General features: G+C 31.6%; 3 protein-coding genes across 3 annotated transcripts; 1 reads left to right on the top strand and 2 right to left on the bottom strand.

Annotated features, from left to right (window-relative positions):
• Positions 1 to 373: 373 nt before the first annotated feature.
• Positions 374 to 1,208, top strand: LOC130951728 (uncharacterized). The gene is made up of 2 exons (XM_057880437.1): positions 374 to 782; positions 934 to 1,208. The coding sequence occupies exons 1-2, from the start codon at positions 407 to 409 to the stop codon at positions 990 to 992; spliced, it is 435 nt and encodes a 144-aa protein (XP_057736420.1). The 5' UTR covers positions 374 to 406; the 3' UTR covers positions 993 to 1,208.
• Positions 1,209 to 1,430: 222 nt separating this feature from the next.
• LOC130951438 (transcription factor TGA2.3) lies at positions 1,431 to 4,032 on the bottom strand. The gene is made up of 11 exons (XM_057880088.1): positions 3,931 to 4,032; positions 3,735 to 3,850; positions 3,571 to 3,647; positions 3,322 to 3,489; positions 3,139 to 3,219; positions 2,978 to 3,037; positions 2,804 to 2,881; positions 2,654 to 2,711; positions 2,121 to 2,392; positions 1,790 to 2,035; positions 1,431 to 1,697 (listed from the first exon to the last, which is right to left on the bottom strand). Exons 1-11 carry the CDS (start codon positions 3,996 to 3,998, stop codon positions 1,551 to 1,553), a joined length of 1,371 nt encoding a protein of 456 aa, XP_057736071.1. The 5' UTR covers positions 3,999 to 4,032; the 3' UTR covers positions 1,431 to 1,550.
• Positions 4,033 to 9,505: 5,473 nt separating this feature from the next.
• LOC130951611 (uncharacterized) lies at positions 9,506 to 12,966 on the bottom strand. Its single transcript, XM_057880309.1, has 7 exons — positions 12,538 to 12,966; positions 11,702 to 12,165; positions 11,109 to 11,292; positions 10,769 to 10,993; positions 10,564 to 10,680; positions 10,122 to 10,355; positions 9,506 to 9,804 (listed from the first exon to the last, which is right to left on the bottom strand). Exons 1-7 carry the CDS (start codon positions 12,604 to 12,606, stop codon positions 9,601 to 9,603), a joined length of 1,497 nt encoding a protein of 498 aa, XP_057736292.1. The 5' UTR covers positions 12,607 to 12,966; the 3' UTR covers positions 9,506 to 9,600.
• Between the last annotated feature and the right edge of the window lie 237 nt (positions 12,967 to 13,203).

Genomic DNA, 13,203 nt, shown 5'->3' on the forward strand with positions numbered 1-13,203 from the left:
AATTGACGTGTTGTTATTGCTTAAAACACAAAACAAGTATCATTAATACAACGCATAAAATTGATATTTTAATGGTAACCCCAAAACACAGGTTATGGTTGATGTTGATGGTGATGTGGATGAATCAGAACCATTAAATGTCACTAAGAAAGTAACCGCCAAATACCTTGCGAACCAATTGATTTGGATTATAGATTCAGTGACTATATCATCATCAAATATATAAAGTACGTGACATTTGCTAACGTACGAAAATGGACATATTCTTCCAATTTGGACACTATTTTAGATTAGATTAACACTTCATGGACCCAATACACTGACAACTAAATTATTTTTTATTTTTATTTCTAATTACTCCTCCATATATATACATAAACTTCAGCATCCACTTTCTTTTCAAGTTATGGAGATGGAGATGAATTCAAATGCTAGTGTTGTTTTTGAGGCAGAGAATGATGATGATAGTTTCTATGCTGAGATTAGGAGGCAGATTTTGCTGTTAACAAGTGAAGAAAATGAGGATGTCATAGAGAAAACAAGCTGCAAGATTAATAACCATGGTGCTGGTGATTCAAATAGGTCGGTTTATGGTGTTGGTCGAGCTGCAGCATCACTTTCTTTCAACAGTGGCTTTGGCAGTTTATGTTGCTGGGAATCAGATGCCGCCGGACGGTTGCCGGCACCGGCACCACCAGTTTGGCTAGTGAACTTGTGGAAGCATGGAAAAGGGACTGGTGTGTTCATTCCACAAGTGCCATGCAGCAAAAACAAAAGATCAGGTGGGTGCCTTTTTCTTTTCTTTTCTTTTCTTTTCTATTTTACTGGTTTAGACTTTAGAAAGATAGATGATAAAAGTCATTTTTTTAAAAGGAAAGTTTTAATACTTTAATCTAATCTTTAATGGTATTGGTACTTTTTGAATCTTGGCAGGAAGAATGAACAACGGCAGAAGAAGAATCTATAGACCTGTGGTGAATAATAAGGATTGAAGAATCTCATGTCTTTTGAAAGTGAAGATTGTAGCTTACTTATGATACAGCTCACATGATTTAATTAGAGTAAGGAATATTTAGAAAAGAGAAGGTGAAAAAAAGGGAAGAAAAGTATGTGAAAAGTTTCTTTCATTCATCTTGTAAATATTATTGTTCAACTTGATGGTGTATGTGTATCTATGTTCAGATCATACCATTATTGGAACAGATTTGTGGAGAATATATATTTGTAAAATGTGTTAATATCATCTTAGTACTGATATAACTAAATTCAGATCAAACTTTTTTCGAGTTTTCTTGGTTTTTATTTGTTTGGGTAAGCTTGAACGTGTGAACTATATACAGAGCATTTCAAAAATTCAAGAAAGCTTGTAAGATCAATGCAATTAAAATTTGAGATTGTTCACATTGTGGCCAAACTATAAACCATTTACTTTTTGCTTTGAGGGTGGAAACAACTCATCACCAACTACCTATTACTACAGAACTACCAAATCAGCTTAGGAAACCAGCATTACAAAGGTGGTTGCAAACTATACATATGTATGTCAGTTCCTACTCTTTAGGACAGGCTAGCCATAATGAACTAAGTGCTCGAAGCCTAGAGATGTAATCGTTTATGACCAAGAGCGCGCGAGCGGCTTGGTGTGTCGCCAAAATTCGTTGCAGCTGTTGCAGTGCTTGTTGCCTCAAAAGGTCAGCCTAACAAAAAGATCATGTTAGAACTTAGAACACATTGCATGGTAACATTCTTTGAATGGAGGAATAAGAATTAGCAAGTTTGATTCATCTACCTGGTGAAGAAAATTCTCAAGTGTGGCAAGTTTGCCCATTGCAATTGCCATTAGGCCCATGTACTGAGCAACATTTCCAGAACTGGTAGGACCTAAGGAGGTGGAGGAAAGCGTCTCCGAAAGAGATTGATGCAATGCTTCCATGCCTTGGGATAAAGCATCCTCTGCCTGCTGAGAAGACTGCTGCAAATTATAAATTCCCATCAATTGCTCATCTGTTAAGGGCTCGAGGTGGTTTCTAACTATCTGAATATTGAAACAAACAAATGTCATAGATAGCTTCCGGCACAAGGTAAAGCACAAGTGAGCAATTATATGGATGATCAATCACCTTAAGAAGCTCTGATGGACGGAATCCACCTAGCCACATGAAGCACCTTTCTGCAGGTGTCTTCCATGTTCCGGAAAGTATGTGAAATACATCTGCCTTGGCACCTATGGTTTTTAACCGAAATAGTTCATCATGATGTGCCAAGACACCATCAACAAGAAGATTCAGTTCATTATCACCCATTTGAGAATTTACAGCTGATCTTAGGTCACTAATCAGCCGTTGATGCTCATCAACCCAACGCGCATAGTCCATATCAAATGCTAAGGCACCTAAAATATGAACATTTCAAACCAAGAGATTAATTTTCCAAGCTCATTGAACTTGGCAACAAGTATTCTATGTAGCTCTTCATAACTAAACCATCAGCCTAATTATTATTCAGTGATAATTTAGTTTTATGCAAGGGAACCTACAACCTAGAATAGAAAAGTTTCACACAAACCTAACAATTTTTTATTTTGTTCCACAAGACATCAAGAAGATCAGTCACAACTCAGATAAACATTCTCTGGCTTATTTATAAACATTACCATTTCCGACAACTGCGCGAGCATGATCCCCCACAGTTCCAGTTGCAGCAAATACACCCTAAAGGAAACAGCATCCCATGGACATAATGGTAAGCAGAAATAACAACAAAATCACATTAAACAGTACAATCTCTACAATCAAATTAAGACCTGCTGACGTGCGCGTTGAAGTTCTTGCTCTAATTGTGCAAGCCTAACTCTACTATTCTCCAATTGCTGCACATATGCCTATTGAAAAACCAACACATATCAATCATTCAATGGTTGGGGGCTTAATTGAGCAATCTAACAACATATCAGGTTGGCAGCAATTAATTAATTTACCTTCTTCCTCAATCGACTCTTCCTAGCAGCCTCGCGATTCTGAGCCAGTCTACGAAGAGTCTAGAACAATGTTTACACAAAAATGTAAGAATCAGTACTACCAATGAAACAGAAATTGAAATAGTAAGCAGAAGCAGTAGCACACAAACAATGAAACAAACCTTCTGATCCTCATGTTTAAGCTTAGTTTGATCATTGGAGTCCACAACTACAAGTTCCCCATTCCCAGCCCTATTATTGCACTACACAGAGTTGAGAAGAGAAATAGAAACACTCATGTAAGATTCAAAAGAATAAACAAAACATGCACTTGTTTGTGTAAACAGAGGAATTTTGAGAGGTACATGGGTTTTATCATCGGTGTCAATATCAGTGGAAGCATCATCGGTCTGTTGACTGTTGTCAGCCATGGCTGATTCAGACCGAGTCTCAAAATGCCCCTTCTGCTGGAACATATGCTGCTGCTGCTGCTGTTGCCCTGTCTCAACGTAACAACCTGAAGAAGCAAGGTTCTATAGAAACACAACATTTCAGATAAGGTTCTTCGAAATCCAACTACAAGAGAGAGAGAGAGAGAGTGTGTGTGTTCATACGGTGTTGAATGTCTCGTACTGCAAGTTACTTGATGCAACAGCAACATTGTTGAACTTGGCAGTGAAGGGAGGAGAAGCTGAAAATAATAGTAAAATAATGCAGAGGATAAGGTATGCTTGATAAATAAGAGAGTGAGAGATAAGAGAGTGAGAAAGAGAGTAACTTGAGGTTAAATCAAAGGCATGGTGATAGTGCTGTTGTTGAAATACAAGAGCAACGGCAAGATCAGAATCAGTTAAACGCGTTGTTGGATTTGGAGTTGTGGTAGTGTCATCTCCCCTGTTTCAAAAAAACTGAAAAGAATGAGTAGTTGTTGCTTGCTTGGTTGCTTCATAGAATGAAGAAGAAGAAACAAGTACCGAAGGTGGAAGAGGGAGTGAGAATAGAGTGATGGTGGTGATTCAGTTGTTGACTTGAATCTTTGCATCTCTGTTTAGTTTACTACGAAAGCAAGCATGAAGATGAAGATGAGAGAGTGAAGTTCGTTTCTTGTGTCATCAAAATTGATATTTAAAGCCTACTAAATCTTCATAACAGTGTCTCAGATTCACGTTATTATACTGATTTTCAGATTTAGCTTTGGATATTAGATGAAGGTTAGTGAAAAATAAATCTAAATATGATATTTAAATAACTCAAGTAACTATCTCTTATATTAGGCTTTAATTTTTTTTCAGTAACATATGAAACCAAAGAAAATCCTCCTTTTAGTTAATTCAGTTTCTTTTTTGTTCCGCTGCGCAATGGGCCATAAGATTGAAATGATTAAGATTTATTCAAAGAATGTACATTCTAAACTAGTGCCTAGCATGCAAATGGGGCTTCACAAAAATTTAGATTTGTTGGTTTCTACGAAGCTGAGGGTTCAACACATGGATTTAACTTATGTATTAGAATTAATAAAAAATCTATATAACTGTGGGCATATTCGAATGAGTGTATAAATTTGTGATATAATGTTTAAAATTATATATATAAAATATATATTAAAATTAGTTACTAATATAAATATATATTAAAATATAAAATATATATTAAACATAATTAAATAATACATATATTTATATACGAATATATAATAATTAATTTTAATATATAAATATTATTTTTTTTAAATAATGTCTAACATAATATGTTTTGTGTAAAATTTTGAAAATCACGATGTTATAAAATTTGTATATAATTATATCAACAATTTTATTTTAAAAGAATAAGATAAATATTTATATTTAAATAAAGCAATAATTTTTTATATCAAGTATTTTATATAAAAACAATTTTATTCTCGCATTTCTGACTTGGGAATTGAGTTTCCCAACAAGCTCACACACTTCAATAACCAGCTCAATCTTTTCCTTTCTAGTTTCTACTTTCTACTTTCTACTACTACTCACTATGTTAATGAATTAAATTATGGAAAAGTTTAAGGTTAGGACAGCAATTTTTATATTTTTTTACTAGTATTTAACTATTAAAATAAAAGTAAGTATTTTTTTATTATTATATATAATTTCACACTATTAAAAATATTATTAATAGCTAATTAATGATTATAAAATACCAAAATTATTATTTTTCTAACATTTTTCTTAAATTATTATATATACTGTGTTGTTCTTATTTTTATTTTAATTTATGATAATTATTAGAGTTTAGAATTTAAATTCATAATAAGTTTTAAACCTTATAAAAAATTATATTAAAAGAATATTTAATATGCAATCTAAAATTACATCATGTTATGCAAGTTACTAAAAGTTTTGTTGTATTGGGTGGTAGATTGTAGTTGGGGCCACACAACTCAAGGCATAAAATACGGAGTACTATAGAGTATATGATTGATACTCTTTCTCTCTCTCTAGGCTTTGTATATATAACTGTGAGCTCTGAGGTTTTCAGTGTTTCTGGCTCTACAACCTGCAAAAGTCTGTGAAGTACATGGATATACATATACGTTAACTTCAATATTATATGCCACCATAATCATATATTCTCTAACAAAATTTAAAAGCTTATTCATAAAATCGGTGATGATGACAAAAATAGCTGGCTATAAACTTTTTATTTATCATATATGGATTCAGTTGTTCTTGTTCTAGGATGGGATGTTGATGCGATTGAAAGTTTAGCTTAATTTAATTAAGATCGATGAAATTACACATTAATTAACATTTTGAACATGATACTTAAAATTATCTAGCTATATAGTGTTGAAGAAAGAGGGTAGCTAAGCTAGGTAGAGTTCATTAAAGCAAAAAAGCTTTGCTTGAAAGGAACCTCATAAGCAGAGAAGAAGAGTAGTGCGTTGTTTTGGGGAGGTCTTTTAATTAGGAGCAGAATGTGTCAGAAGAGTGTATTCACTTCGCATTTCTATTTCTATTTTACGCTATTGTCACCTATAAGCCTGCAAACTGGACCAGACACAGTGTCAGACACACACACAAAAATAAATAATAATTATATAAATAAAGCTCAGTATTATGAGATACGGATTTTCTCTTTTCTGCTGATTCTTTGTGTACTCAATTTGAATCATTTTTGGCATTATTTCACCTGTTGGTTTACTTCTTAGTTCTTATAGTTACTTTTTTTTTTAAGGCTTATTTAGATGAGTTTATAAAAAGAATAATTATTTTTTAATTTTTAAAAAATAAAAATAATTTTATATTTGATTATTTTATATAAAAATATTTTTGTCTAATAATTATGTTTAGGTATAATAATATAAAATATTTTTTATTTATTTATTATATTAAAAATATTTTTTTAATAAAAAATCTTTAAAAAAATTTAAGTGGTAACTTCTCAAAAAATTTTGTGTTTTTATTTTTATTTTTAAACTTTTTCAAACACACTAAAAAAAATTATATTCCGAAACAAGCTCTTATTCATAAAATAATTCATACATAATTTAGTTGAGTAAATAATTAAATTAATTTTTAAAAGATTAATTATTCTTTAAATTGGTCTTCAAAAATTTTTTAATTAAATTTATCCTTAAAAAATTTAAATTAGTGATATCAGATCAAATTAATTTCAAATTAAAAAAATCCTAATGTCTCAAAATTTTTTTTAATTAGATTTTAATTTGATCTTATTTTCTAAATTTATCATAAATTATGACTTTTACGTATATATTGTGACTTATGATATCACGTATGACGTTAACAAATTTTAAATCAAAGACAAATTAATTTAAAATTTTTAAGAGACGAACTTAATTAAAAAAGAATTTGAAAGATGAATTTAAAAAATAAGTAATCTATAAATTTGACTGTTCCTCTCATTTATTTATTTAAGATTTTATATAAATACAAAATATTTTATATGCAAAATTTAAGTGTAGAGTGTCATTTGTATTGTTCTTAATTTTTTGTATATACATTTATCTTTTTGTAAAATTTTAAGTGTATCAAAAATATCAATATTTTTATTGTTTTAACCGTTAATTTTAATTAATATATATTATATATATTTTTTTATAATATAGATCAACAATTAAAACAATTGAAACACCGATGTTCTTAGTATACTTAAAACTTCTTCTTTTTAACTTTGAAAGCAACCTGAAAACTAACATTTTCAAGAGAAGTGAAAAGTAGCCTACTTCTATGGCCAGCTATCATTTATGACTTTAAGCAAATAAAAGATTGGTTTTAAAAGTAAAATCTAAATAGCCGTCATTGGAATTTTTTTATTTTAATTCTTTTGGGTGTGTGTAGAAATTGGATTATGCATAATGAGATATATTTTCACTATATATATTCTTCTCTTTTAAGTCTTTCTTATATGATAATTTTATATTCATTGTTTCTAAATCTAAATAAAAAATTTAAATATTTTTATGTATAAGATATATACCATCACCGTAATTCAATATGTATTATTTTTATTATATTAATAAATTTTTTATATTTAAAATAAGAGAAAAAGACAAAAAAGTCATTGACTTTTTAGACATTTAAATTTTCGAAAATTTAAAAATACATTTAAGTTACTGATCTTCTCAAAATTTGGATATATTGATCTCTACGGTTCATTTGAGTTTGTCAGACCTAACGAAAAAAATCAAACATGATTCTTATTATACTGACATGATCGATACGAATATTCACATGAAAGAGTTTTAAAATTGTACAAATTAGATCCAAAAATCGATATATCCAAATTTTAAAAAAATTAGGAATTTAAATATATTTTTAAATCCTCAATAACTTAAATGTTTATAGACTAAAAAATCAATAATCAATTTTTTCTTTTCTCTTAAATTAATTACATATAATACTCGATTTATTTGGTTTAGAAAAAATATGCATATCCTGAATACTGAATAACCATTTTGTATTGTTAATAATATTTTGGTCAAAATACCGAAATGTGTAATGTGTATTTAAATTTAAATACATATTACACATTTCATTAAATATTTTTTTTTAAAACAAAGAAAGTTCAACACATTTTATTAAATATTATATTTAATTAATTTAAATATAAAAAATTCCTTTTTTCTACTTATATTTAATAAACATTATCATCTATTAACTAATGAAATTAATTTTTATGTTTTTATGATGTCTTATAAATAACCCTATCTTACTATCCTGCATTATGATTTTTAAAATTAATCATATTTGTATTAATGTTTGGAAAAATAATTTTTATAATGACCAAATTTATATATATTTATCAATAGTAAATCGAATCTAGTAATAGTTAATTCGAATTTAATTAATTCGATTTATATAAATATATAAAATACTATTAATCTGAATCTGTTTAATTTGATTTAGTACTAAAAAATTTAAATTAAATTTATTGAATTCAATTTATATAGATATATAAATAAAGATATACATATAACATCTTTTATTTTGAGACTTTTACATAATATTAATATGTGTTTAATTTATGCCCGTATTTTACCCTAAAAAGAGGGAGGTGAAAACTCTTGTATCGGCAATTCAGAGAAAAAAAAAATGATCCCATTGATTTGAAGCTGAAAATAAATCGGATTTATCGGTTTTTAAATTTGATAAAATCGGACTATTGATTTTTAATTTTAAAAAGTAAAAAAAAATTTTAAAATACTAAATCAGACCTTACGTTTCTTCTTTCAAAAAATTAAAAATTGTAGTAAACAAAAATTAGACCGATTTCTTGATTTGTAAACAATTCCCAAATTACATGAAATTCACCCCGTATTAAAATTTTTTATCCTCAATATTCCGTGTTACATTTGGATTATTATAGATTGATTTTGATATATATTGGGAGTTGGGAGTGATTGAATTGATGTTGAAGACAGGTATCGTATCAATCTTATCATCTGTGCTATAAAACACAGAATTTGCAGAGTGGAGGGGCAACAGTGAGATATCAGATCTTGGGGTAAAAGCCAAACAACAAAATATTAAAAGGTACAAAGATTGAAACAGATATACGGAATATGGAATCAATTTTGATCTCGAGAGCACGTCAAAGAACCTTCCATGTAGTAACAAAATCTTCACACTGCATAAGGAACCCATTTACTTACCTTTCATTGGTTCATTACTCCTACCAATAACAATAAAGTTAGGGGTCAAGATGATCTTACAAAAACTATGTATTTGTTGATTTAATTTTGAAGGATTATATATCTTATTTCCATGAAAACGTGAGTCTAATACTGTTGATCATTAATAAATTCTTTTGATGTAAAATATTTTCACAGTAACGTATATGCCGAAAATAAAGCTTTTGTACTAGAATAAAAATAAAAAATAAAAGGAAAGAATATAAACCTGTACATTTTCCAATTTATATACTGGTTCAGACATACGAATATTTTAAGTCTCTGAAAAAAAAAAGGAGAGTTGACTATGAATTCCCCTGTATATAGAAAGACCAAAAGGGAAGCAACCATGGAAATTGCCTTGTATGAAACCAAGAAAATGAAATCACTATATATGAATTAAAATAAGAAAACTGTTGGAAGTATATATGCATGTATGAATATGTATGTATATATAAGAGAATGTGGTGTTTGGTCAAATGGAAGCATTTCCATCGAGACGATAGCGGGTTAAAACTTCCCTAGCTCGAGCACTTCTATGTTGAAGCCTCAGATGCAGTGTCTCCGATAACTGGTTGAAAAATTCAGTGTCCCATCTTTGTATCAATAAGGGGTCTTCTGCATAGCATATATATATCGATGTAACAGCACTTTCCACCACAACCATTGCCAATCCAACCTGGGATAAAAAAAAAAAAAAGTTACACTTTCATGCAATAATTTGTTATATACACCAAACATTCACATATTCAACAATGTACACCTTGACGGATTCTTTTCTAACGGTCAATATATAACAAAATTAAATAAAATAATCATATGCAAGACATGCCGTCATTAAGATTTGTCCTATATGTACATATAATGAACAATTTGAATGTTTCATAGTCAAAGTAAAAGATAGGATATATCTAATTATCTATGAGCAATTCAGGTCATGATTAAGCTTTCACCAAGAAGGATCCCTTAGAAGTCAACAAGAGATTGTAAACTCACCAATACCATTCCCATTAGCATGGACGTGGACCCAATCATCATAACTCGGTCCTGCCATTTGAACCAAGCCCAAACACCAGAGCAAGTTCCGGTTATGAGCCCGCCGAAAACGGTGCCCATTAGCAGGACAGCACCTGAGCAATCATAGGCCACAAGTGCTTCGACCCCAGTTGATTGGAACAGCTCCCATGCATCTCTAGCCGAACGGTTAAAGCTTTTACCATGCACAGCAATCTGTTTACGGCACACGACCATGAACCATTCAAGCATAAGATTTCCCACAAAAACAAATGAATCACCAATGTTACAATGGACAACCTTTTCTGCCGAAAACAATTTTTTTTTCAACATGCACAGAACTGCAGTGACCATTCCAGGCCATTTTCTGTCGAATACAGAATTGTTATCGACATGGACTGAGTTGGTGGACATAGTAATCTACCTGAACATAAGCATACTTGTTGAAAAATCGGACAAGAGTCTCCACAAGATGGAAAAGGAAATCGACACAGCACAGCAGACACTCATTGTTGCCAATCTTTGAACGAAACCCACGAATCTGAGACAATTCAAAAGGTGGATAAAAGAAAGAGAGAAAGAAAAGCTACCACCAATAAAAGAAAGTTCCAGAAAACAAAAGTGGTTACCTTCCACCGCAAGGTCCTAATAGCAGCAGTAAATAGTGAGCCATAGCAGATACTGCCAAAAGATGTTGTTAAAGCATACTGTAGAGATTTCATTAAGGAATCATCGGGAATTGATGCCGCCTCTCTACCACCATGGAAAAGAACAAGAAATACCATCCCAGACACTATAACATGTACAGTATTACAGAGCACTGCGCCCGTCCAAAATAAGCTTACAGAGAAAACCTGCATGAATCAATAGCATGATCACAGTACTGAGATGAGGAAAGCTTAAGTAATCTGCTCCCACAACCAATCTCAACAAGAACAGAAGAATGAAGAGCAAAACTTGCCAGCTCACCACAAGAAGCCACCAGCGTCCACCATCACCAATACTTGAAGCCACAACACCAGCTGCTCCAAATGACCATAAGGCCATCCATAAAAGCACAACCACCATAAATAAGTATGCCACTCTCATAACCTCAGGAAGATTCCATACCATCTTCACAGCTTTTTGCAGAACCAACATTGTGAATGGAAGTCTGGAAGTAAAACAATCATAACAGATTCAGTTAGTTATGCTTAAAAAAATTAATTAAAAAAAAGTAATAAATAAAACTATTGTGATTACACTGAGCTAGCAAAAATTGGATTGACAAGGGAAGAGGAACGAATGTGCACAAGAATTCATCAATCTGGAATATATGTCATACTGTTTTGTCATTGATGCAGAAGATAAACAAAACTGCTTCACCACATGATCCAGTGAAAACTTAAATTGTGTTAACAGGTACAAGCCATTGGCATTATTTATAAACCAGCATACTCAGAACTACTTGTCATTCAAAATTTCAGATTCTATATATTGCAACAATGAAAGAGTATCTATGATTATACAAAACATTCACCTAATACCATTATCTATACTAATGTCCCAGGTCAACGCTTTACCTGTCTATGACTGCTAAGACATACAAGAACTGCAGGGCAGCCCCAATAGCAAAGGCGATTCCCCAAAAAATCTGGCCAGCCCAGAAACACAGAACACTAACCACAGCAAGATAAGTGGTGAGGATGTGAACGGACACCTTCATCATCTGAGTGGCCCTTGAGCCCAACAACAACAACCAACTCCATCCAAGAACTGTCCCAACTCCACCAGCAGCAGCATAAAGCGGCCAATAAGTCTCTGTCAACCCAGCTTCATTCTCCGAAAACCGGGAGGTATACTTGTCAATGTTAAGTCTATTCTCTTCCTTGAACCTATTGAGGCCAAGAACCCCCAGAAGGAAACCAAGGGCAACCAAATGAACCACAAATACTCCTAACCAGAAAACATCATGCCACCGCCTCCGTGATTGTTCTAAACTGGCAGCTTCACTGCCATCACCGCTTCTCCTACTTCTGGCAGCATTCTGTCAAAAGAAGTGAATTCACATACTTCGAATTCATTTTTTAACACTTACTCTTCAATCCAATTGAGTTGATAAAGATAATACTTTTTGCCACTACATGTACCCAAGTATATCAAATCATTACTGAATTTATTTATCTTTTCGTCTTCTCCATATGAGAGTAATTACTAATTTGGTGCCAGATAAGCAGAATTAGTCAAAACTTATCAAAAGCATTTCCTTTTATACCCCCTAAAATAGAAAAAAATACTAATTTGGTGCCAAAATAGAAGAACAAAGTCATCAAATAAAGTAAATTGATAGCGGTACATAAATAGTAAAAGCTAGTTATTGAAGAGAAAGAGAGTGGTTAGTATGGGATGATAATGATACCTGATCAGCGGTGGCTATGGAAGCAAATTCAGAGGAGGAGGAGGAAGAGAAAGAGGGAGAATCCATCATAAGGGGCAATGGAGAAACATTGCAGTGTGTTAGAAGAAATAGAGGGAATTTGGTAAACGGGTGGGAAAACGTGAAGACCAAGGCGACAGAGTTTTGGGGAGAATTAAGGTCAATGGGGTGGGTTGGTTGAGTTTCTAGGGTTTTGAATTGAATATTTGAAACAGTATAAATAGTAATAGTAATTGTTTAAGGAAAGAAGATTGAAATTGTGGGAATGGAAAACTGAAACTTAACGGCTAAGAGGAAGAGATAAAGGAAGAAGAAGAAGAAGAAGAAGAAGAGTTAAGCGAGTTTGGAAGCAGAGAGAAAGAGAGAAAGAGTCATTTTCGGTGGCTTTGGCTTTTGGCTTTTGAAGACCAATCGCGCGGTGAAGATACCCGCCATTAGCGTAGAGATTGCTATAACACTACAAAACGTTGCTATTTCTCAAGTGTCACGTTTTTGCCTCTGTAACTGTAATTGTCAACTACATGCATGCATTGACTTCCAACATTTTTATATAATCAACCATTCATTATTTTAGATGATTATTTATACTATTAATATAAAAAATAATTATTTTTATTATATAATATTATATATGTATAAAATTATTTT

This window comes from Arachis stenosperma, chromosome 9 (assembly GCF_014773155.1).
Source record: "Arachis stenosperma cultivar V10309 chromosome 9, arast.V10309.gnm1.PFL2, whole genome shotgun sequence".
NCBI classification, from domain to species: Eukaryota; Viridiplantae; Streptophyta; class Magnoliopsida; order Fabales; family Fabaceae; genus Arachis; species Arachis stenosperma.